At 49.9% G+C, this 24,942-nt stretch overlaps 1 protein-coding gene across 2 annotated transcripts in view; it reads right to left on the reverse strand.

The window, feature by feature from the left end:
• The window catches only part of RGS9 (regulator of G protein signaling 9), a 63,030-nt gene extending 44,908 nt beyond the window's left edge, over window positions 1-18,122 (reverse strand). For both annotated transcript variants that reach the window (XM_045986484.1, XM_045986483.1), the window contains exons 1-6: window positions 17,787-18,122; window positions 7,620-7,716; window positions 3,679-3,729; window positions 1,950-2,056; window positions 1,686-1,737; window positions 1,362-1,420 (exon numbers count right to left, since the gene is read on the reverse strand). In XM_045986484.1, the coding sequence (XP_045842440.1) occupies window positions 1,362-1,420; window positions 1,686-1,737; window positions 1,950-2,056; window positions 3,679-3,729; window positions 7,620-7,716; window positions 17,787-17,843 (423 nt within the window). In that variant the 5' untranslated portion in view covers window positions 17,844-18,122. The remainder of the gene's footprint in view (window positions 1-1,361; window positions 1,421-1,685; window positions 1,738-1,949; window positions 2,057-3,678; window positions 3,730-7,619; window positions 7,717-17,786) is intronic.
• Window positions 18,123-24,942: the final 6,820 nt, after the last annotated feature.

Consider the following 24,942-nt stretch of genomic DNA (forward strand, 5'->3'; position numbering starts at 1 on the left):
GCCCCAACCAAATGATCTCCCATCCCAGCTTTGCAAAGACATTCATTCAAAGGGTAGCACCAAATTCTCAAAAAACCTTTACAACAAAAGCCACACCCGGGGCGCCTGGGTGGCTCAGTGGGTTAAAACCTCTGCCTTCGTCCCAGGTCATGATCTCAGGGTCCTGGGATCGAGTCCCATATCGGGCTCTCTGCTTGGCGGGGAGCCTGCTTCCTCCTCTCTCTCTGCCTGCCTCTCTGCCTACTTGTGATTTCTCTCTGTCAAATAAATAAATTTAAAAAAAAATTTTTAAAAAAAGCCACACCCTGGCTTTGATTTTTTTTTTAAATAACTATATCCCAAATATGATTAGGAAGAGGAGAGAGTGGGAGAAAATGCAGAAACTCAATATTCAATGACAGAACATCACAAAGATGCACAAGGCAAGTCCTAACATTGGTTTGATGCTCGCTCTTCCAAAAATATGTTTGTAAAGAATAAAAACACAGAAAGGTTGTTGCTGTCTGCCCAGAAATCTAGCCTTTTGAGGGTGAGGGTGTGTTCTTTGAGAAATCTGACTCATCTGGCCTAAAACAAAATGACACTATTGTTTTCCCATCACAAACTCAAGTTCAAATCTGTTCATCACATAATATCCATTATCAGGCATATTAATTGTCTCATTGTTTTAGAACAACAAAAGAAAGGTAGTAGCTATTGTGTGTCCAGTAGCCACGGAGGCAAGAGCTTAAATTACAGCAGGAGAAATTAAAGTTTGACAGGGAGAGGAATATACTTCAGGAATTGCTTCTAAATGGATGGATGGATGAATGGTGGATGCATGATGGATGGATGGAAGGATGGTTGGTGGATGGATGGAAGAACGGTGTATGAGGGTAGATGGATGAATGGTGGGTGTGTGGATAGATGGTGGATGGGTGGATGGATGGTAGATGGACAGATAGTAGGTGAAAGAATGGTAGATGGATGGATGGATGGATGGATGAATGGATAGACAGTGGGGGATGGATAGATGATGGATGAAGGGGGGATGGATGGATGGTAGATGGATAGTTGGATAGATAGTGGATAGATGGGTGGATGATGGATAAAGGGTGGGTGGGTGGATGGATGGACAGTGGATTATGGTTGGGTAGATAGTGGATGGATGGATGGATGGATGGATGCATGCATGCATGCATGGATGGATGGATGGATGGAGGATAAAGAATGGATGGTGGATGGATGGATAGATGGCTAGATAATGGATGGAGGGATGGATGATGAGGGTACATATGATGTAGCAAAGGGAGAAGCAGAAATAAAACAGCTCAAGACTTTATTCCAATTATAATAACTTGTACTTGAAAGCATTTCTGTACCTTTTCATATTCTTCTAAAATCCCTTTCTTCTTTATATTTCGCTTGGCTAGATAGATGGCTGGGGAAAAAAGCAAAGATATTTTCCATCATCATCATATTTTAAAACTGCCTCTGCAGAATTTCCATGCATGAGGCTGCTGTGCTTGGCTTGGTAGGAGGAGGTCTCAGCAGACCCCTGCTCCCTTCTCTGGGAACACTCCCAATACAGATGTGAACTGACATAAAGTTCGTGATGACAGCAAGACAAATGTCACCAAAGTGTGGCAAGTAAATAAGCAGCGTGTTAAGCATACCAAAAGCATGGGTGAGGGTTGGGGTTTTACCGTAGTCTGTATCTTCAGCCGGCCACTGCTGGGTGGGCCAGAAATACGGCGTCTACAAAAGAAACCAGGAAACCATGCTTAAATACTGGGCTGTGACTGTCCTCCTGCGCCCCCAGACCTGTGGCTCGAGATGTAACTACTTTAGACCCCCCCACCATTTCTAAAGTACTGAAAGTTCTGATCTGTGAGGATATGAAGCCACACAATTACCTTCTCAGATAAGACTAATCCCATATGAACACGAAGGTCAAGGCCAAGACCTACCTGAAATCGGTAGAGGCTGTTGTCAGGCTTGAGAACGAGATTCCTGGGATCTTGCAGGGGGTAAATGTAGCCATACTTGACAATAAAGTTGCCCAAGTTCTGTGCCTCTGAGAAGAAACAGTAAGACATGGAAGTCAAGAGCGGACACCGAAGGCAGAAGCAGCTCATTGCCCGACTCCCACAAAGCACCCCACACTCCAGGAGAGGTGCCCCCATGCTAACAGCACTTCATCCAAGAAGTGAGGGCAGTGGTTCCTGAACTTGGCTATGGGCAAATATCAGCTGGGGAGCATGGTAAGAGGAAGATTCCCCAGCCTGACCCCTGAGAATGACAACTCCCAGGTCCAGGGAGAGACAATGAACCCAAATGTTAATGGGTGCCACAGGTGGTTCCCTGCAGATGTTAGAGAAGCTTGCTTGGGCCTCTGGGTCTGGTGAAGTCCCCAGGAGCAGGGAGACAATGTCTCTGACCAACAAAAAGTTCCTCACTCAAAGAGGAAAGGAAAGAGAAGGACATGTTTATTGTCAACTTCTACCCCATGCTCAGTCCTGCTTGCGTCCTGGGTCCAGATCCCACTCCTCCGCACCTTACTTTAATTCCCAACAACCTCCACTGTGCTTGGAAACAGTTCTGCTTCTGGATTTGCATCAGTTAAAGGAGAACCTTCCTGGCTCTTTCTCAAAGGCCCCAAGGTAGCAGGTGTCTTTCCATCGTCATTGAGAAAGAATTCCATCCCTCCAGTCCGCAGGCCAAGGACCCAACCCACATCCCATCCCCTATCTCAGCCTCCAAAGCCTAAGGAGACTTTCTCCCCAACCTTCCTTCTTCATCCTTCATGTCTCATTCCCTCCATCATCGATAAGTATCATGTTTTATGTCTTGTTGTACCAACAGCCTTTTTTCTAGTGGGAAGTCTGTTCCTTGGATTTTTTTTCTGTTCCGATCCGTCCCTCAAAATTGCTGCAAACATCCTCACATATATGATTATAATGCATACTGCCATGCTCAAAAATCCCCCATAGCTTCCTATTACTTGTCTTCCAGATAAAACTTGGAATTTTCAGGGCTGCCTGGATGGCTCAGTTGGCTAAGCATCTGAATCTTTATTTCAGCTCAGGTTGAGATCTTGGGGTCCTGGGATTGAGCCTGAGTCAGGTTCAGCACTGAATCTGCTTGGGATTCTCCCTCTCCATCGGGCCTCTCCCTGCACATGCTCTCTCTCTCTCTCTCTCCCTCTCAAATAAATAAATCTTTTTTTAAAAGCCTGGAATCTGTAGACATGCCTACTATACCCCTACCCCTCCACGGCTCTCCACACCCAGCTGAAGCCATTTCTCCCAAGTTCCCCTCATTCCCACTCCCTGTCTCATTCATTCCATTTCTACACCACTGCTCAGGGCTCCCCTCCACAATTCACAATCACCCCTTCTTTCAAAACCAGCTGTATGTGGGTATCACCCCCTCCAAGAATTCTGTCTTGGCTGATGCTTCCCCAATTACCCATTATTCACGTGCTCTCAATATTTTGTACGAAACAATTATCCCCCCCCCCCCGCCCCATTATCATGCCTTCACTTGTGATTTGGGCTGTTTTACACATAAATGCCTTGTCTTCTGATGTCAGTTTCTCAGAGACAAATGTTCAGCCTCCCTTTAGTCTCTACCCTCCAGGGCTTCTTTGGGCACACACAGCGGTCCTTGTTGCCAGGGTGCTGGACAAACACTCACCCAGATTGGAGATCCAAAGCCGCTGGGCTATCCATTGTAGAACGTCACTTCCTACAAACCAGAAGTATTTGGCCACTGTCAGAGTTTCCAAGCAAATCATCGACTTCCACTCCCTCCTCCACGCTGTTGCCTGACTGGTCTCCGCTGGGCTCAGCTGGGATCTCATCCCTCTTCTGCTCCAAACTTTCAGGGGCTCCCCTCCCCCACCCTTCCCACAATGTTCACTCCAAACCCCGCAGCCCATGATTCAGGGTCATCCAGGATCTGACGCCAGCCAGATTTCCTGTTGAATGTCTTCCATACACCTGCATCATTTACCTCTCCGGTAGTACTTACTTTCTTACTTTACAACAATTTGTGCATGGATTAACAGTCATCAGATAGGAAGCAAATGGCGCACGTCTTAACACTGGGAAAAAAACGGACCCAAGGCATGCTGTCTGTGGGGACCCAGATGGAGCCCAGCCACAAGAGATGGGAGGAAAAGTGGGAACGAGCTAAGGGTGAGGCGATGGTTTGCCTAGGCTCCCAGGTTCCCAGGCAGACCCCCAAAGAGTCAAAAAATTCTAATTTAGACCTGGTCTCTCAGGTCATTGTAAAGGTACTCTGGTCAAAGCAGGAGGATGGGATGTATTTGGTAACACTCTGTGGGCTGATTTATAACTTCAGACAAGGAGATGTGGACTCCGCTTGTAGTCTTGGGTTCTACAAGTCTTACGGGCTGGCCTGGGGACAATGCGCAGTGAAGACTGGTGTGGGGAAAAAAAGCAGAAGGGGCAGACAGAGATGAGATCAGGAGAGGTCAGGAGAGAACAAGCACCCTCCCCCGCCCCCCCAAGGATTCAGATTGTTTTGTTTTTAATTTTTTATTTTTTTATTAACATATAATATATTGTTAGCCCCAGGGGTACAGGTCTGTGAATCGCTAGATTTATACACTTCACAGCACTCACCATAGTACATACCTTCCCCAATGTCCATCAAGGATTCAGATTTATCTAAGGACCAAAGCAAGCCAAGTTCCACCAACAATCCAGAACTGTCGCTGGACCCAAGGAAACTGTCTGCTTCTGCCTCACCCTGGACCCTGCAGCCCCATAAGAACAGGCTTCTTGGAGGAGGAAGACAACAGCAGCTCCGAGAAAAGACAAGATGCCCTTGGAACAACCCACTCCAATTCAGACGCCATCTTGCAAACACCAATGACCACATTTTCCAGCAATTTCAGCCTGCTTTACAAAGGCCAAGCTTGGCCCTGATTGCATGGGAACTGGCCCACAGAACATACAAAGAAGGATCTGGGTCTGAGATACCACTGCCTGTGTCCCTGTGGCCAGACTGTTCCAAATACTTCCTTCCTCAGCGGAAGTGAAGAGGCATTTCTTCCGGGCCCCTCTGGGGAAAGCCCTTACGACCCACTCATACACTCTCTGGGCTTAATTACCTGCCCAGGGCATGGCTAAATATGGACAGCCCACAATTTTTACCTCCCCCCCCCAATGTCCTGGGGCACAAGTGTCCAGATATGACCGCTGTCTATGCCCACATGCCCACCGTTACTGCTTCCAGCGGGTTCTCGTCTGTCGCTCAGTTTTATTCAACCCTGCTTGGCTGTTCTAAAGCAAAATTATTCATCTAAAATCCTACATCAACTCCTAGCTGGGACTGGGGCTCTTAGACTTTCTCCCCGGGGTCTCCTTGAATGCTGCTCAGAGGTATGCAGACCGAGAGACAGAGAGACCCAGGCAGGCAGCAGATGGATCCGTGCTCTCCACCAAGGAGCTGAGGGTTTTCTCATCCACTTGACTGCTTCCTAAAATAGACCAAATAAGATTACAGGGCCACCAGCTTCTCATCACGTGGTCTTCTGTGTAATGATGCTGCAGGATCCCACGTCAGCCACCTTCATCCCCAGAAGTCCTGGGTCACCTGCCATCCGAGGAGCTGGGTGATGATTACCCCGTTTGCTTGTATCAGTGCTGACGCAGGACCCAAGGCTTCAACCTGAGCCCTGCTGCGAAGGCAGCTGAAATTCACCCACAGGAGGAACAAGAGAAAACATGGCGGCTGGGCAGCCTCGCCCGAACCCAGGAGCCAAGCGCGCCCTGTGTGCAAGGAGAGAAAGTAGCTTATGCACACAGACAGTGGGTCAGGGGATGGACCCTGGGGTCAGATCTAAGCTCAGCCATATGCTAGTTTAGTGACAGGGATACCAGTGGCTGAAACTCTGTCTGCAAAAAGCAGATGGTCCCATCAACCCTGAACTTGATCGTGAGCTTTAAGTGACACAGTGTGGGAAGTCCCCAGCTATCACCACAAGTCAAGCTTCCGTGCTTGCTGACCACACGCTCAGTACCATCCCACTGAATTCCCACAATCATTCTCTTCCCCAGGGATTGCTATTCCTGCTTTGAAAATGAGATGATTAAGACGAGGGCTACACAGCTTGAAAGCGGCACCCAAAGGAGTCAATCCCAGGTAACTGACTCCACAGTCAGTACTTCCTCGCTCGGTGCTAGACCAGCACAGACTCACGCATTCAAGAAACTTCTATTAAACCGCCACCCTAACAGCTAGGCTGAGCATGGGAGTCACCCAGGTGAGCAGGACAACATATCTCCCCGAGGGCTTTCCAATCCCATGGAGAATTCAGGCTGGAAATTCAGGCGGGGACAGGGACGGTGTCGAGAAGAATCGCCACAGGTACATCTTAAATGTCGGGGGAACGCAGAGCCACCCTGAGAAGTCTGCCCGTCAATCCCCACTCTTTGGGCACCTGTACGACTCTGGTTCCTAGCCTTTCCCCAGGGCAGCTGGTCAGAGTTTCCTTTCCTTCTATGAGCTATTCTGTCCCGTTCCGATCAACCGCTGTTTTGCTCCCAACAGCCAGGCTGGTTTTCTGTCGCTTATACTCAAGGGAAAAAAGATAGGGACACATCTTCTTCCAAGCAGACAGAAAGGGAAACAGGGGAACACTGTCAGCCAGCTTGCCTCTGCCAAGACCAGAGCACCTTGAGTGAAAGACAGTCAGGCTATGGTGAGGGAGAGAGAGAGGGTTCACAAAGTGGGGCAGGGTGGCAAGTCCCCAGCTAGTGCTTTGAGAAGCTGTTTCTGCAGACAATAGGTCTCAGTAGGAAACATACTCTCTACTGAAAAACCAAAGTCATCAAACATATGCAACACATTTGTCCAAAATCATTCTTATTCTGTGGTTCAGTCAGAAGGGTCTGCGGATAGCCTCAAATGACGCTCCTTTATCCCACATCCAGAGGAAAGAGACACTGCTCCGTCCCCGTGGCGTGGTTAAGAAGGATGTCAAAAAGAATCAGGAAAGGGTAGAGCAAAGACCACATTTTTTTCTGCCAAAGAGGTTTTTTTTTTTTTTAATACTACCTGATTTCATGAAAACAGGGCAAACAGAAAGTGACAGTAAAAGCTTTTTAAATGACCTCCTGGGACGGACGGCTTCACAAAGTGATCTATGGATTCCTTTTCTCCTTTCCTTTCTGATCCCTTCCTCAGAAGGAGCCTGTGGTCCAGGAATCAGCAAATTCCCTCTGTAAAAGGCTGTAAATATTCTCAGTGTTGTGGGCCATAATTCAGTCTCCTCAGAAGGAGCCTGTGGTCCAGGAATCAGCAAATTCCCTCTGTAAAAGGCTGTAAATATTCTCAGTGTTGTGGGCCATAATTCAGTCTCTATACAAGGAGTTAACTCTGTCACTGTAGCATAAAAGCAGCCAAAGACCATATGTAAAGAGGGACAAGGGGGTTACTCAGTCATTTAAGCATCTGTCTTCAGCTCAGGTTATGACCCCCAGGGTCCTGGGATCCAGCTATGCATCGGGCTCCCTGCTCAACAGCGAGCCTGCTTGGGCTGTATAGATCGTCAGTCCCTGCATGTGGACAGTTCCAGGCCAAGACTAAGTCACGAGATGCATTACCTGTCATGGCGTGAGGGACACTGGTGACCAGAACCTTCTGGTTCTGCATCCTGACCCCCGTCTCCGGGTTCTGCATGTCCTTCACCAGGGCTTCGATCTGCAAAACAGAACCGAAAACATTAGCTAATCAGAGCTGCCCCCAAAGCCAGGCAAGGCCCCTCTCTGCACCGCAGACGGAGCAAGAGATGCTGAGAGGAATGCAGGGAGCTTACCATCGGGAGCTTGTGACCCGGACGGACCCTGAGAGATCGCAGCACAACCAGGTTCGGCGTGCGGCTCACAGACACAAACCCCCTGGCTGCGTGCGGGAGCTCGGAGAAGTGTGCTCTGACTTGGAGATTCTGGACAAGCTCAGAGGAAAAGAGGAGACGCGGGAAACAAGGATTTTGCCGGACAGAAGGTGAGAAGACATAGGAGCAAGTGCCCAGGGCGAGAGAGGGACGGACAACGAAGCAAGAAAAGCAGCTGAGAGCCAGATCACAACCGGCCTCGGATGCCATTCCCGGAGCATGCATCTGGCTCCCGCAGTGACCGCTGGGCAGTGGCGTGATTTAGCCCCGGCTTGGGTAAAGTGGCCCGAGGTATGAGGAAGTTTGCCAAGGAGACGAAAAGAGGGGAGGCCCATTTGAAGATACTGCAACGGTCCCAGCAAGCGATGGTGGGTCTCCCCTCTTGCCACTTCTACCCCTTCTCAGGAGAGCAGCCAGAAAGACTCTTTCAATCATTTTAGAAGATGTCACTCCTCTGCTCAAAACCCTGCAGCGGCCCTTCCACTCAGAGACAATGGCCAAGTTCCCCAACTGGTCGACGTGGTTGGGACCCCTTCCTCCCTGACTCTCTTCCTACCTCCACCCACCTGGCTCCCGCCGATCCAGCCGCCCTGGCCACCTTGCTGCTCCCTGACCATGCCCAGCTTCTGGCTCCTGGGCCTTTGCTCTGACAATTCCCTGGTCCTGGACGGCCCTTCCCTATGTAACTAACTCGCTCACCACCTTCTTCTGCTAACACGCTCAGGAGGCCCGCCCTGACCATCCTACTTAACACTACGACCTTGAACTCCACCCTTGGCATTCCTGATCCCCTACTTGCCTTTTCAAGAGCACTCGCCCTCTAACATAGGAAATTATCTGGCTCTCGATTACATGGCTTACTATGTGTCTCCTTTTTCCTAGACAGTAAGCTCTTCAAGGGCAGGTCGTCTGTCTATCACGGTCCAATGCTGTTATCACGCCTGCTGGCATGGTGCTGGACACAGCCACGGCCACAGAGCTGGTACTTAATAAGCAGCTGGTGCATGAGTTAATATGTAAATGAAGGCAATGGCAGGGGTGAGAGGAAGGCACCGCTTTAGAGCCCTAGTTAACTCGAGTGTTAGAGCCCTAGTTAACTCGAGTGAACTGTACTTGTAAATGATTGACTTGTTCAGGGAGGGTGGCAAAGTTTCTAACTCCCATGATCAGAGCTGCCGGTTCCCAGAATAGAAAAGGTAGATGTACCAAAGAAGGATTCTGCTTTGGAAAGCTGACCGAGCTCGCCAGGGCGTCTGGCAGGTGATGGGAAATGAACATCCCAAGTGCGAAAGACATAAGGGTCAGAGACACGACTTAGTCAGGAGCCTCGGAGAGAGAGTAGAAGCAAAGAGAGTCAGAGTCTCTCTCAAGGGAGAGAGACTGCGGGACGACAGCCATAAGGACGGCTCTCCTGCTCTTTATTTTTTGAATTTTATTAATAAAAAATGTTTCCCACTTGAAAAAAAATCAAAGGGAAGTAAAATCAACTGAAGGGTATTTTCAAACGAACTGGATGGGTGGGCACAGTTGAAAAAAAAAAAAAGACAACCCAAGTGTGTCTCTTGTCAACATTTATCACGGGCACTTGCAAAGCCTCGCGTATCCGAGGTTTCCAGCTTCCTATTCCCCCAGGAGACCCCTCACTCCTGAAGAAACCACGCATCTCCCTGCCTGCCGTATGCTTGCCGTGGTCAGTGAGTCATTCAACAACCAGGCAGTCACTCTGGAAAACCAAAGATAAGGCGATGTGGTCCCTGAGCCCAAGGAGCTCACTGGTGCCAGGATATTATGGGACAACATGGGAGGTACAGTGACGAAGGTGAGTTCAGGGTATCGTGAGAACACAGCAGCGCCAGGAGAGGGTCAGGAGTGGTGACTCCTGGAACGAATCTTAAAAAAAATGAATGGGGGGGGGGCGCCTGGGTGCCTCAGTGGGTTAAAGCCTCTGCCTTTGGCTCAGGTCATGATCCCAGGGTCCTGGACCAAGCCCCGCATCTGGCTCTCTGCTCAGCAGGAGCCTGCTTCCCTCTCTCTCTCTCTGCCTGCTGCTCTACTTGTGGTCTCTGTCTGTCAAATAAATAAATTTAAAAATCTTTTTAAAAAAAATGAATAGGAATCGGACACCAGAAAGGGGGGGAAATGATGGGCCAGAGCATTCCAGGCTCCGGGGAGAGCAGGAACAGAAACAGAACACGAATGGCCAAGTAGGAAGGAAAACCCTTCCTGTCCTTCTCTGTCTGGAAACACTCTCCTGCCTACAGCTTGCTATATCCAGTGGAGGGCTGCACCTCCAACCCAACCCGTCCGCATTCCAGCCACTACCCAAACCAAAACAGGTCAGTGATTCACCTGCTTCCCCTCAATTTCACTAACTTGGTTATCTCACCATTATTCTCCGGCTTTTAAATAAAATAACACCCCCTTGCTCCATGCAACACTTTACAATTACCAGTCCTTTTGGATGTTGCTCCGTGGCTGTGGTACAAAGAAAAGAAACCCACAGAGAAAAGAAATCTCACAGCTCCATGGGGCTTCCTTTCTCTGCCCACGGTGGGATTTCACTGAACCTCTCCAAACGTCCTTTCCCTACTGTAAAATGGGGACAGTGATAGTTTGTGCCCAGGTAATTGACATACTTTTGTAATTTCTTAGAATCTCATTAAGTATTTGTGTAAAAAGGCTTTACAGGGACAGATATGTTATATACTCATAAAGATATAGACCATCAGGGCACCTGGGTGGCTCAGTTGGTTAAGCGTCTGCCTTCAGCTCAGGTCGTGCTCCTGGGGTCCAGGGATCGAGCCCAGTGTTGGGCTCCCTCTCTCCCTCTCCCTCTCCAATAAAATCTTTTATAATAAAAATATACTTTCTTTATCAGGAGAGATTCGTGTTAGTGGTCATGATTAGAATCATTCATATTAGTAGCTTTTGTATAATTAATGCATCTTTGGAACTTTGCATGCGGGGCTGTGTTTAGAGGCCTGTGTGAATAAAAATCCTGCTCTCCTCGCTGTTCAAATATTAAACACGTACTTACTGAGCATCCTTAAGTGCATTGCATTTTGTATGGGGGGGTGTGGTACAACAAGGGAGAAGACATACTCCAAGTCCACAGAGGACTGGGAAGATGTTTGTATGAAAATAAAAAGTTAACTAAGATAAATGCTAGAGATCTGGATGCAGAAAAAGCCCAGTTCAAATTCCTGCCCAATGTAGAAGCTAGATAAATTCCTAAATGTCACTAAGACTCATTTCTCTGTAAAACAGATGACAATAGTACCTATATCATCAGAGGGATGTCACGGAGATTATCCGAGATTAAGCGTGTAGAGCACTTAGTACAGTGCTACGTACAGACTACTCAGTAGACCACGAGGGCGGGCTGAATTAGGCACCAAATAAAGGGGAAGGTGCTAACCCCAAAAGACCCAAGAGACGACAAGGATGGCTGAGAAGATCTCCAAAAAATGTGCCTAGAGGGTGGATGGGATCTTCCCAGACGGTGAGGATGGAGTTGTACTCCAAGGGAGCGATGGTCTGAGACGGTCTGGGCTTCTCTACACAGGAAAGTGAAGAGATTGAACTTGGAACCCTTGTGCATTGTTGGTGGGAAAGCCAGACGGTGCAGCTGCTACGGAAAATGGTACGAAGATTCCTCCAAAATTAAAAACGGAATGACCGGCAATACCACTCCTGGGTGTATATTGAAAAGACTTGGAATCGGGATCTCAAAGCGACATTAGCTCCTCTACGTTCTTGGCAGCCAAGACAGGCGAACAGCCGAATAGTCCGTCAACAAATGAAGAAGGAAAATGGGGCAGAGACAGACAATGGAACATTGGTCCATCTTTAAAAAGAAGGAAACTGCAACAATATGGTTGCCACAATAAGGACGAACCCGGAGAACATTCCGCTACAGAGAACATTTTGCCAAGTGGGACAAGCCAGTCACAGACGGACTGCATGATCCCACTTATGTGGGGTCCCTAACTTCACAGAATCCAAGAGTGGGAAGGTGGTGCCAGGGGCTAGGGGAAGGGAAACGGGGCGTGGCCAACCAACAAGCATCAGGTTTCAGCTAAGCGAGGTCAAGCTGCTCTAGAGACTGGCTCTGCCCTATGGTTTGTGCACTCCAAAATGTAAGGGGGTAGATACTCACAGTAGGTGTTCTTAACTCAATAAAATACAATTTTAAAAAGAGTATTAGATGAAGACTGACCCAGCTTCCCTGGAGGAGAGGGGTCACGCAGGGGAGCAAGGCTGAGGGCCTGTTGCTCCTGCCCAGACACTTTCTTGGCTCACAAATTGTTCGGGAACAGACACCATCCCTTTCGGCTCCATTCAGAGCTGCCATTCTTGGCCTTCTGCAAGGTCAGGGCCTGGCAACATCTTGGCCACGGTGTCAGCCTAGAGCCTGCAGCAGTGAGGGAGGGAGCAAAGGGGCAAGCCCAGCACTTCTCCTGGACACAGAGGACCGAGGGGGTCGCAGGTGGTGAGGGTCACTCCTTCTGCAAACGTACAGGCTACTCCAAGAAGTGTCTGATTTTCTGAGGTGCGGGCTTAGGTCTCCCCTCTCCCCCATTCGCTGCCAGATGAAATCCCCTATTTGTTCAAGAAATTTTTGGATGAAACAGCCACGTTTCCTAGAAACAAGGGGCCCCGATATTGGAGAAGAAAAAAAAAATTGCCTTAAGAGTGAGAAATCGGAGTTCCTCTGAGAGAAAGTCAGCGGATTGGATCCCTTCTCTGCATGTTAAGGGGGGAAAAAAAATCTAGTTTTAAAGAGTTTGAAAATAATCTTCAGGGGAGGAATAATGAGAGTTATTTTAAAAACACAATGAGGGGAGTCACATTTCTCTCCAGCACGCGTGTCACCGTTCACAGAAAAGAAGGGCCGGTGGGAGGAGGGAGCATCACATGAACCTTGGGAACATTTCGAGGGCGTTCAGCCCGGTGCGGTTCCGATCAATTTTCCTTAGAACTTTCCTCACATAAATTCCTCTAAGGGGCCTCCCCAGTCACACAAGGAGACACTGAGAGACTCTGTTACGGGCTGAACTGTGTCCCCCCACCCTCCCCCACCAAATTTGTATGCTGAAGACTTAACCCCCAGTACCTCAGAATGTGAGTGTATTTGGGGAGAGGGTCTCAAAGTGGCCATTTAAATAAAATGAGGTCACGAGGTGGGCCCCGATCCAATATGACTGTGTCCTCATGAAAAGAGGAGATTAGGACACAGGCAAGGCCATGTGAGGACACAGGGAGAAGGCAGCCGTCGGGAGACAAGGAGAGACGCCTCTGAGGAAACCAGCCCTACCGACCCCTAGTCTTGGATTTCTAGCCTCCAGAGCTGTGAGGAAATCACTGCCTGTTGTTTAAGCCACAGAGCCTGTGGTACCTTGTCATGGCGTCCCCCCCCCCAAAAAAAGAGGAGACTGCGTCCTATCATCCACCCCAAGAGAAAAACCCCTCGCCCATCGCAAAGTGGAGAGAATCCCAACCATTTCCAAGTTCTCCAGAGAGCCAGCGAGAAGCCCTGGCCTTTCCACTCCAAAAGGCTGCCAACTCTCACACCTCCCCCTGGTGTCCTGTGGGCGTCCCCGGGAGCTGAGGCCGAGGCCAGCCTTCCCTACCATCAAATGTCAAGGCCCACTCCCAACCAGATTCAGCCAAATCTCGTTCCAGGCACAAACACACGCCACACAGCCAGGCCGCACTGGGCCGCCTGGGACCCCGTGTTGGGGGACGGCGGCGAGGAAGGGGGGTGCGGGCTCCGCATTTCTGCTCCCAGAAGCCAACGTGCTGCGGTGTGACTGTGGGTGAGCCAGGGAACCCCGACATCCCAGAGGAGCAGACACGATGGCTTTGACGCCCCAACATCCCACCGTCCACACCCACGCCGCTCCTCACATTAAGGAGCTGTCAGTCACCATGCAAGATCTCTGGGGCTGGAATTTTCCTTCAAGTCAGAGAAGGCTCCCAAGGGGATGAGACTAATCAGCCCTTCTCTGTACAAAGAGGGGCAGAGTGACCCAGAACCACCAGGCTGTTTTGCTAACAGACAGGAAGGTGTCCCTGCTAATCCATCCGGCCACACAGAGGCCAGGTGACGCCCCCGCCACCTCACCCTGCCATCTCACACACCCTCGTGAGCTGCATACCCTCCTTGGTACTCAGGGGTCTTTCCCCAAGTCCTGCCCTTCCCACCTTGGTCAAAGGCCCGGGAAGCATTCTAGATGGGCCCAGACGACAGCAGCCAACTTCCACTGACTCTGCTTTTGCTTCTGAAGTGTGTCTTACCTGCCCACTAAATCCTGCCTCATGGGACCTTCCTCCCTCCCCTCTGGACCATCAGGCTCTGCCTTCCTGCCACGTGCCTTTCCACTGGCACAACTCCAGCCCCCGTGTACCATCCTCCAGCCCAGGGTCCCCCCCCGCAGCACTACTGACATCTGGGTCCAGACCATTCTTCATTGGGGGACCAGCTGCCCTGTGTATTGAGGTACAGCTAGCAGGACCCCTGCCTTTCCCCACTGGATACCAGCTGCACCCTTGTCTCCAGATGGGACAACCCCAAATGTCTCCAGATGTTGCCAAACATCCCCAGGATCCTTCAGTTCGGCTGTACAGTCAAATCCCCTGGAAGCTTTTTTTTTTTTTTTTTTTTTTTTTTAATCACCAATGCTTGGACTCTACGGCACTTAATAAGTTAATTACCTGGTAAGTAAATCAGAAACTCAAAGGACAGGGACTCGCTGTCAATCTGTTGTAAGGGCAGCCAGCGCAGAGAAGCACTCGGACCCTCGAACCAGAATCATCCCTCTAGCACAGAAACCGACTCATTTTAAAACATCCGACGGCTTCTCACTGAGCGCAGAAAGACTCCAACGCCACGGCATGACATCCATAAGCCCCCAGGTCTGGGCCCTTCTGATCTAGCAGCCTTAGCACCCACCAGCCTCCTGCTCTCCCAGACTTGGATAACTCTCCCACACCAGCGTGGGGTTCAACACGTCTGTTGCGTATCTGCCCCAACGGTCACTCTTCTTCCCATCCTCCTGGCAAAGAAAATGAATTTCTTGTACTGCAACTCAGTTGCAAGCCCCCCTTGTGACACCTGTCCTGATTCCCTCACCCCAGGGAGATAAGGGCACAGTTATGTATCATGGTGAATGCAAGGACACAAGCAAAAGATACCCTGCTCTGCCCACACCTCCTACTAGTCCTGTTTCTCCACTCCCTTCCCAAGCAAAAGCAGACACCAGAAGCCACACCAGAGAGCACGGCATCCAACAGAAGTCTTCTCCATGTGGGACCATGAGAGTCAATGCCACGGTGCTTCTCAAGGACAGCAGCGACTGGTACTGGCGGGGATGGTGATCTGGTAATCACAGAGGGGACAGGCCAGCCCTGGAACAGGAGGCCACACGTACAGCAGCCACAGGGAGCGGCCCACCGCATGTCACACACACACTGAGCACATGCTGTTCCCTCTGCCTGGAACATCCTTCTTTCTCTCTGCCGAGAACACCCACTTATCCTTCGCTCTCAGCTGCACGGGCCCCAGGCATCTAAGTCAAGCCTTCCCACAGCCTTCTCTCCACCCAAGTCCATAGCATAGTATTGCCTTTGGTGACAGATGACGGTCAGTCCTGATTTTCCGGGTTCCACCCCTTAGTGGCTATATGACTGGGGGAGGTCCTCTTTCTGACCTTCAGTTTCCTTCTCTGTAAATGGTGATGATCATGTCGGTCTTTGTGGACCGCCTGGGTAGTAATGCGTGCATGCCCCCATTACGGGGACACAGCACACTTTATAAACATTCACTGAATATTTCGTCGAATATTCCTTGAGTGAGTGGCAAATGGCACTGCACCCATGTTCACGTTCCTTTGGTCTGGATCCTTCTCCAGAAGCCCAGACATCTAGCTCAGCGGGCTCAGTGTGCAGGAACCCCCGGCAGGGCTCTTGAGACCGGCCCTGGGGAGCTCTGGGACCTGACTGGGGACCTCAGAATACACAGACAGGCAGGTCCCTCCCCACAAGGCAAAGGGAAAGAGCAGTCCAGGGGGTGCGGGCAGAGTCTGTGGGCAGCGAAGGAAGTGGCTCGGCTCCAGGGGCTGGGGAGAACCGGCCTTCACAGCGGAGGAGAGGGAAGTTGGCAGGTGAAAAGGAGAGAACGAGCTTTCCCAGGAGAGGAGCCTGAGGTATGAAAGGGCGCAGAGTTCCTAGAAAGGTAGGGAGGACATCGAGGCGAAAGCCCCATTGAGGACTGTGGCTGCTTTATTTTGTTTCCCTGGAGGGCAGGTTGGTGGGAGGGAAAGAGAGTCAGGTCAAAGCAGGATCCGGAATGCCGGGGCTGAGCGGGTTGTACTTGATCCTGTGAACATGGGAAGCCAGCGGAGGGTTTTAGAGGAGGGTTTTAGGCTAAGGAGATCAGCGTTAGCTTAAGAAAGAAAAACCAATGTGTTTTTGAAGCATACCGTGGAGGTAGGCAGGCTGGGGGGTTGCGGAGGGAGCTGGAAACCAAGACACCAGTCAGAAGACCCGGCCAAGAGAGGAAAATCTACCAGATAACAGTCATGATGGAAAAGAGTGTCGAGATTCAGAAAACAGAATGTCTCCAGACCGTTGCTCTCTGAGCCTCCAAGCCAGAGCTGCCCTGTCTGGGAGACAAAGGCAGTCCCGGGGGATCCTGGAAGATGATTTATGGCTTTCGGATATCAGCCTTAAGGGGTTTCTTCTGCTTTTAGGAAGATGTGTGCAATACAGGCTCTAAGGATTCTTTTTCTGGATGACCCTCACACCTCAGCCACCTAGAACATTCACCAGCTTCTCGAAGGAGATGGTCCACGTTGGACTAACTGTCTCCATCGTGCCTGGGACTGTCCAGGGGTTAGCACTGAAAGTCCTGGGCAAATCAGGACACTTGATCCCCAACTACACCAGTCTGCTGAGCTCTAAGGGCTCAAGGCAGGGCTCTTAATTGTCACAAAGCATTCAGCTAATTCTACTCAACAAGATAAGCCGAAAAGGGGACACTGCACTGTGAGAAATGGCTGCAGATGGGGTGAAGGCTGGGCAAGTGACCTGGGACCTAATCCTTTGTCCATCTCCTCTGACGCTGGTTACCTCAAAAGTCCAGAACAAAAACATGAGCCAGTCAGAACCCAACACATCACCCGACAAGGTACATACTGCATCCCAAGTGTCCACGGGCTGGATACCCTGTGCCTGGCCACTTGGTCTGAGAAAGCCTTTGCAATGGAAGGGAAAGGCTCTGACTTCTGCTGCCAACACAGACAGACCCGAGATACACAAATACTCACACCTGAATGAGGAATCTAGGGGCTCTGGGAGCGGGGTGTCCCTTTATCCTACAAATCGCACCATTTTTGTGGTCTATGGGTACACATCACACACACTCCGACTTAAAAAATCCTGCAACTGGGGATTAGAAAAATAGCAAAAATGTCAATGCAACATCTGGGAACCTTATGATAACATCAGGATTCTGTCTGTAATCTGCACAGCCTTGGCTGAACTGCCTTGTGGCACCCTCCTCTCCAGAGTAACAGGTTGTTTTCCAGCTTGCAGTGGACCATCGCCCCTGGCTTCAGATTCTCCGCTACAAACAGGTTATGTGGAAACCTAATCATTACAGTCTTTAACACACACACACACACACACACACACACACACACACACACTCAGACGGCAAATAAGTCATTTAATAACACCAAGCAGCACCGACGGACCACAGGGATGCCCTCCAGTCCGGCCACATGCCCCGCGCCTCGCCAGCATCTCCGCGGACACTTCCCAGAGTTGGGACCCCGCGCACCTCCCAGGGCCCAGGGCACCGGACCCCGCTCACCTTCTGCAGAAATGCCATCCTCGGCCTGTACTGTTGGCCTTGGTGTCGGATCGTCATCCTGGACCCTGGATGAAGGCACCACCACAAGCCGAGCGGAGCGCAGGAGAGGAAGCCCCCGGCCAAGGCGCCCGCGTGCCCGGCACACGCCCTGGCGTCCCGTGGGAGGAGGGCGGCCCGGAGCGCGGGGCGGGGGCGGCTGCTGCCGGCAGCGCCCCTTTACTCTGCCTTGGCCCCCGCCCCGGGAAAGCCGCTGGAATCCGCGCCAGCCAATCAGCGCGCCGCGCCGAGGGCTCATTAGCATGCCCTGCGCTGGCGCCCACCTGCCGCCAGGGGGCGGTGTCTGGTCTCGGCGGGACCCCGCGGAGCCTCAGGTGAGATCCGCGTGGGTCTGGCCGGGAGAGTGGGAGGATCTGACGCAAAGAGCAGCCTTTTCACCTGGGCCAGAAGTGAGTTATATGCAGAAGTGAGACAAAGAGGCCTCGCTAATGAGCGCGGTGGGAAAAATGGTCTTTCCCATCCCAGCTCTGCCACTAGCTAGCTGGACAACCTTGGCCAAGTTTCTTCGATTCTAAGCCTCAGTTTCCTTACCTGAAAGGTAAAAATGAAACATGGGATGGTCCGAGCCAACGGCCGAGCTGCTATATCATGTAATCGGGAAATGTGCGACACAGTGCTTGGTCCTCAACAAATGTCCAGCAGTGTTTACGGAAGCAAATTGTAAGTGGCTTGGTGAGGTGTTGGTTAATGAAAGAGGGGAAGGGGTAAGGAAGGAAGGAAGGAAGGAATAAGGAAGGAAGGAACACAACACTGACTCAAGTTTGCAAACAATGTCAAGGGCTTCATGGCTGGTCCCCTCTGAGAGGGGTCCACAACTCCCTTTTGCTTTAGAAAATCCAGGACCCAACAGGTGTCCATTCATGCAGAAGACCAGGGATCCTACTAAGCAAACCAGGCCACCGGGAACTATGTTCCTAGGGTGAACTACAATCCAATATCCGTATCCAAATATGACTTTTTTTTTTTTTAATGGAGTGTCTGTGGGGCCTGGACTTACACAACACACACTGGGATATGCCAGAGCAGATGAACTATGAGTTTCCTTCCAGCTTCAACCCTCCTTGATTCTATAAGCCCTAAACAGAAAGGAGAAAAGTGGCTTTCCCACAATCAAGGAGGAGAAAACTTAAAATTTTCAGGAGCAAAACCAGGAAAAACACATGAGCTCCTGCTCAGTAGCCAGGTGGAACCCCATAATGCGTGCCAGTGTCTTCTTCTCTTCTATCCGACCCTGCCCACCGAGCAACCTTACTTTGGTGGGACTCGCCCTCCCTTAGCTCACTGGACCAGGGATGCTGAGAATGAGCACCGCCAGCCTCTCCCTGCTCAGGCTGTGGCCATGATATGAATCTGAAAAGCTTAGATGAGCTTGCTAGATTATTACCTTCACAAATGTCCGCTGGAGCCAGACAGAGGTAAAGACACAGCCAGAGAAAGCTGAGGCCAAGTGCAAGGTGACATTACAAGGAAAACAGAAATGAAAGTGGAGCAGAGAAAGCCCATTGGAAAAAGAAGCAAAGAAACTAAATAGGCTGAGAGCAGAGGAGGGGCCATGAGGCTGACTGAGAAGTCCCCAGAGCTCACCCGGCTCCCTGCCTTTCCAAGGGCACGAGCCATCTCCACAAATCCTCCCAAGGATCTTGAGTCTTTGTTTCTCGAAACCGAAGGGGCTTAGCACATAATGTGGTGTCAAGACTTTAGTGACAGCGTCCTGCAAAATAGAATTGATGTAATTCACCTACTCATTTAAACAACAGACTACCTCAAGCTACGCATTGTGCTAGTGCAGAATATGACCCAGTCCCTGCCTCAAGGAGCTCACAGGTTCATGGAGGAGAAGAACACTTGAACAAAACTATGTTATAAAACTGAATGTATATATCATGGAGATCCCATCAATAGAACACAGAACTTTGTAGAAGAGTACCTTATCCATGAGTGGAAGAGAAAATCAGGGAGACGTCCTGGAAGAAGAGTCCTAAAGAAAAAAGGGATCGCCACAGGTACATCAGACAATAGCAAAAGAAAGACGCAGAGGCAAGGATTAGCATTGTTTGAGGGAGGTGGCGAGGAATGCATTGGACACAAGGTCTTGGGAGATTGATTAGAGGGACACGGGCAGGAATCAGACAATAGTTGGCTTTGGGTCAAGGATTAAATGGAGAGGGGTGTAAGGGAACTTTCTGGAGTGACAGAAATGTTCTATGTCTTAATAGGTATGGTGGTAACCCAGGTAAATAAGTTTGTCGAAACTCGTCCAACTGTACTCTTAGAATTGGAGCATGACGCAGTCTATAAACCATACCTCCACAAAAGGACTGACTCCCAAAAGCAAGGATTATCTTCCAACACGGTAGAGGGACATGGTGCAAAACTGAAATCCTCCCATGACTCAGATGGGTGAGCATTCCATCATCGTCGTCTCTCTTGTCATCAAAGGCTTCCTCCTCGGTGTCATTCAGACCCTAAACGGGTCATGTTGCCCTGGCTGGTATTCAGTGTCATTGACATGGGCCTGAACCTTGTCCCCTGCAGGATAAACTTCATCCAGGCACAATGACGTGGTCAACCATATGGCAGTGTCCTTTAAAACCCAGGTCTAAGGTCACCTCCCGGTAAAATGTCCCTGACCAGCTCAACAGTTCAGTTCAGCTCACTGCGCTCAGTGCTGAGGAAGTCAGGCTTTAGAAAGCCACGCTCGCAGGTCCCAGACTGGGAGGGGAGACAGAATCTTCAACAGCTCACTCCCACATGCTGGATGTGTCAGACCACTTCCAGGCAGAGACTTCACGCAGGGTCTTCCTTGAGGGGACACGGGGTTAAGGGAAACCCTAAAAGAGGTCAAGGCACCCAGAGATCAACTAATAATGGAAGCCACTGCTATTATCCAGATATAAAGGGCTTGGCGGGGGGGGGGCGGCAGTGGGCAGAGCCTTGGTGGAGGGGCTGCCTTGCAGGGCTGTCATCTTGGAAGGACACAGCCGTGGCTACACAGGATGCCAGGGGAATAAACACTCTGACCTGCTCTCCTCCTGGGGCCTCCCATTGCTTAGTTGTGACCAGGAGCCGGGGGGGCGGGGGGGGGGTGGGCAGTGGAATCTGGGTGAGGCACCTGTTAGGGTCAGGCTCCTGGAGCACACAGGCAAGGGCAAAGGATTCAAGAGGTGGGAGGGACACAGGGTAGGTACAACCACGAAGAAGCAGCATGACGTGTTAAATGTCTTTGATAACGCAGAAGCTCCGAGGATCGTTCTCAGAGTTCATCTTGTGTCCCCAAGCACTTTGAACAGTAACAGCACCTGCCCTACCCGCAGAGATGTCTCCCTGACTCAGACAGAAATCACGTCGAACTCATTTGACTTCCCGGGCCACTGCCCTTTTCTACCCCTTGTTTGCATTTCATATAATTTTGTCTTGTTTGAATTCGTTACGAGTGTATATTACATATGCAATCCTACCGAATCATTTAGAGGGAAAAAAAAAAAAACCCAACACACCTTCCATGCGTGAATGTTTCTTCCTAACACCTGCTAGAGAGGCAACAGCTCATGAAAACGTATTTTGGAGGGAAACCAGAGGAGGGTCTCCTTCTCCCATAGTGAGCATACCAGGCCAGCCGGACAGAATCTCTCTGTGAGCCCACGGGTCAGCTCTGGTTGAGTAATAACGTGTGGGTGAGACCCACACTCCCTTTCTCACCGAACTTTCACCTTCTCTACGAAGAAGCTATTTTAGACCTCAGGAAGCTGGCCACACCTGGTGACCCTGGCTGTTCCGTCTGGGGGGTGTGAAAGACAAAGAGGACTTAGAACCTTTCTGGAAGGTTCCCTGCCTCCTCCTCATGCAAGGATTGCTCAAAAATTATCTTGGCCCATTAGGGGGTCATCAAAAATACAGTACATCACAAAGCACAGGTTTTTTTTTGTTTGTTTTTTTTTGTTTTTTTGACAGACAGAGATCATAAGTAGGCAGAGAGGCAGGCAGAGAGAGGAAGGGAAGCAGGCTCACTGCCGAGCAAAGAGCCCCATGCAAGGCTCGATCCCAGGACCCTGGGATCATGACCTGAGCCGAAGGCAGAGGCTTTAACCTAATGAGCCACCCAGGCGCCCCACAAAGCACAGTCTTATGAAAACTCCCTCCTCTGTCTTTTTTTTAATCCTAAATTACATTGTCTGGCTGTATTCAGAGAGCATACCTTTCACAAGAAAGCACCAGACATGAACAGGTAAATGGAACAAAACCATGCCTTGCTCTGTCCCCACTCTCCTCCCAACTCTGTGGGATACCCTGCTGTCTAGCTCCCACTGGAATTTTCTCGAATGAATGACGTCTGGTACTTTCTGGTGAAGGGTGTTATTATTTTATATTTATATTTATAGAAAATTTGGAACTGTGGGGTTTTTTTAAATGACATTAAGAGAAAAGGCATTTTTCACAACTTCACGTGGGCTTTGGTTTTCAAGATAGCGTTGGGGCTGAGGGGAGGTATGAAGGCCTCAAGGCACAAGATGTGTGTTCTGGGCCCTGCTCTATTTCTCACAGGATGTGTGACTTTTTTTAGATCGCTTTATTGAAGTGTAATTGACATACACCAAAAAGCACCGTATTTGAAGTGTACAATTTTATAAGTTTTGATATACCACATCCGTGATCAAGGGAGGGAACATATTCATAACCCCCAGAAGTGTCCTTTGTGATCCCCCCCCCACCATCCCTAGGCAACCTCGCGTCCTTTTTCTGTCACTATGAATTTGTTGGATCAAGCTGCCTAATCTCTAATCAAGTCACCTAATCTCTCCAATTCGCTAGTTTCTTATTAGTAATAAGGAAGTATCAGATTTGATGAATCCAGAAGTCCTCTCCTATCTTAAAATCATATGATTTTTAGTATTTGAAGTAGAATGAAAAGCTCCATCGGCCCCAGGGCTGGCAGAATGGGAACTAGTGCTCCCTGCGACACCCCTCTGAACTTGAACCAGCCACCCCAAAAAATGGGATTCTGTGGAACAGACATTCCAAAGTGCTGAGTCCCCAAATGATTTCACTCATATGTGGAATTTAAGAGACAAAATAGATGACCTTAGGGGAAGGAAAGGAAAAATAAAAGAAGGTAAAAACAGAGAGGGAGGCACACCATAAGAGAATTTTAAAAAAAAAAAGATTTTATTTATTTGACACAGAGAAAGATCACAAGTAGGCAGAGAGGCAAGCAGGGGGGGAGCGGGGGGAGCAGGCTCCCTGCTGAGGGGTTCCATCCCAGGCCCCTGAGATCAGGACCTGAGCTGAAGGCAGAGGATTAACCCATTGAGCCACCCAGGCGCCCCCATAAGAGACTTAACTCTAGGAAGTAAACTGAGGATTGCTGGAGGGGAGAGGGGAGGGAGGATGGGGCGACCAGGTGATGGACATTAAGGAGAGCATGTGATGGAATGAGCACGGAGTGTTCTATGCAACCAATGAATCACTAATTCTACTCCTGAAATGAATAATACACTAGATGTTCACAAAATTGAACTTAAATTAAAAATAATAAATTTTTAAAAGTGCTAAGTGCTCCCGTCTACATATCCCAACCATTCCTGCCACAAGTGAGCAAGAGGAGTGGGGGTGAGAGGTGAGAAAGACCCACTTTAGGAGAAGAGACCCCAGAAAATCACTCGGTTCACCCCAGGAGTCTGGGTCTCACTGAAGTCCCCTTCTGTTGTCAGACCTGCCGTGCCCATCCTGCGAGGATGCTGAAACCAAGTGCACGCAGCCTGAGGTCCTCTGCTGACACTCGGACTCTCCTCCTGCCTGTGTGGGTGGCTCAGGCACAGCTGTCCGGGTCCCCAGCCCCTCTCCCTGCTGCCAGCAGCCATCACTACCTTTCGTGAAGAGACCAGAGGGCAGCAGAGAGCAGATGTCTTTCTCAAGGCTTTCGGAAACCGGATTTTTCAAAGTCTCTGCCCCTTCTGCTTTTCCCTTGGTTTCCCCAGGAAAGGCAACGTCTGAAAGGCTATAGCAAGACAGCGCATAAAGGAAATGCAAATAAAATAAAAACATTAGCCCCTGCTAGACTATCTTCTAACATCTATAAGCCCTTTTTTTATTTATTTTTTTTTCAAAGATTTTTTATTTATTTGACAGAGAGAGATCACAAGTAGATAGAGAGGCAGGCAGAGAGAGAGAGAGGGAAGCAGGCCCCTGCTGAGCAGAGAGCCCGATGCGGGACTCGATCCCAGGACCCCGAGATCATGACCTGAGCCGAAGGCAGCGGCTTAACCCACTGAGCCACCCAGGCGCCCCTATAAGCCCTTTTTTTAAAAAGATTTTATTTTATGTTATGTTATTAGACAGAGATCACAAGTAGGCAGAGAGGCAGGCAGAGAGAGAGAGGGAAGCAGGCTCTCCACTGAGCAGAGAGTCCAACGTGGGGCTCGATCCCAGGACCCTGAGAGCATGACCCGAGCCGAAGGTAGAGGCTTTAACCCACTGAGCCACCCAGGCTCCCCTATAAGTCATTTTCTTCAGAGGTCGCATTTGAAGACCTACTTCACCCCTGCTCCTCCCTCTTTGCTCCCATGTCTGGATCTAACAATGCTTTCTCTCTCTTCTTTCCTTCTTCTCCTTTTCTCTCATTAGAGAAAGAGAGATGTCCAGATACATCACCTGAACCTTGGAAAAGCCAGTTCTGCTTTCCCGTTCTCTGTTTATCTTTGGTAGTCAGTCCCTCTGGGTTCAAACCTCAGGCCGCTTTACAGATACCAGGTTTGGTGTTTTGTAAAAAGTGCAAACCATCCTGGAGCACCTGGGTGGCTCAGTGGGTTAAGCATCTGCCTTTAGCTCAGGTCATGATCCCAGGGTCCTGGGATCGAGTCCTGAGTCAGCGCCTGGCTCAGTGGGGAGCCTGCTTCTCCCTCTCCCTCTTCTCACGTTCTCTCTCTCTGTCTCAAATGAATAAATAAAATCTTTATAAAAAATTAAAGAGTACAAACCCTTAGGACAGGAAGGAATCCCAGGGAGTGACTTCTAGTGAGTATGGAGCTTCTTGGGTGATGAAAATGGTCTGAAATGAGACACTGGGTAATGCTGGAATGACCTTGTGAATATACTAAACAGG

This window comes from Meles meles, chromosome 18, assembly GCF_922984935.1.
Source record: "Meles meles chromosome 18, mMelMel3.1 paternal haplotype, whole genome shotgun sequence".
NCBI classification, from domain to species: domain Eukaryota; kingdom Metazoa; phylum Chordata; class Mammalia; order Carnivora; family Mustelidae; genus Meles; species Meles meles.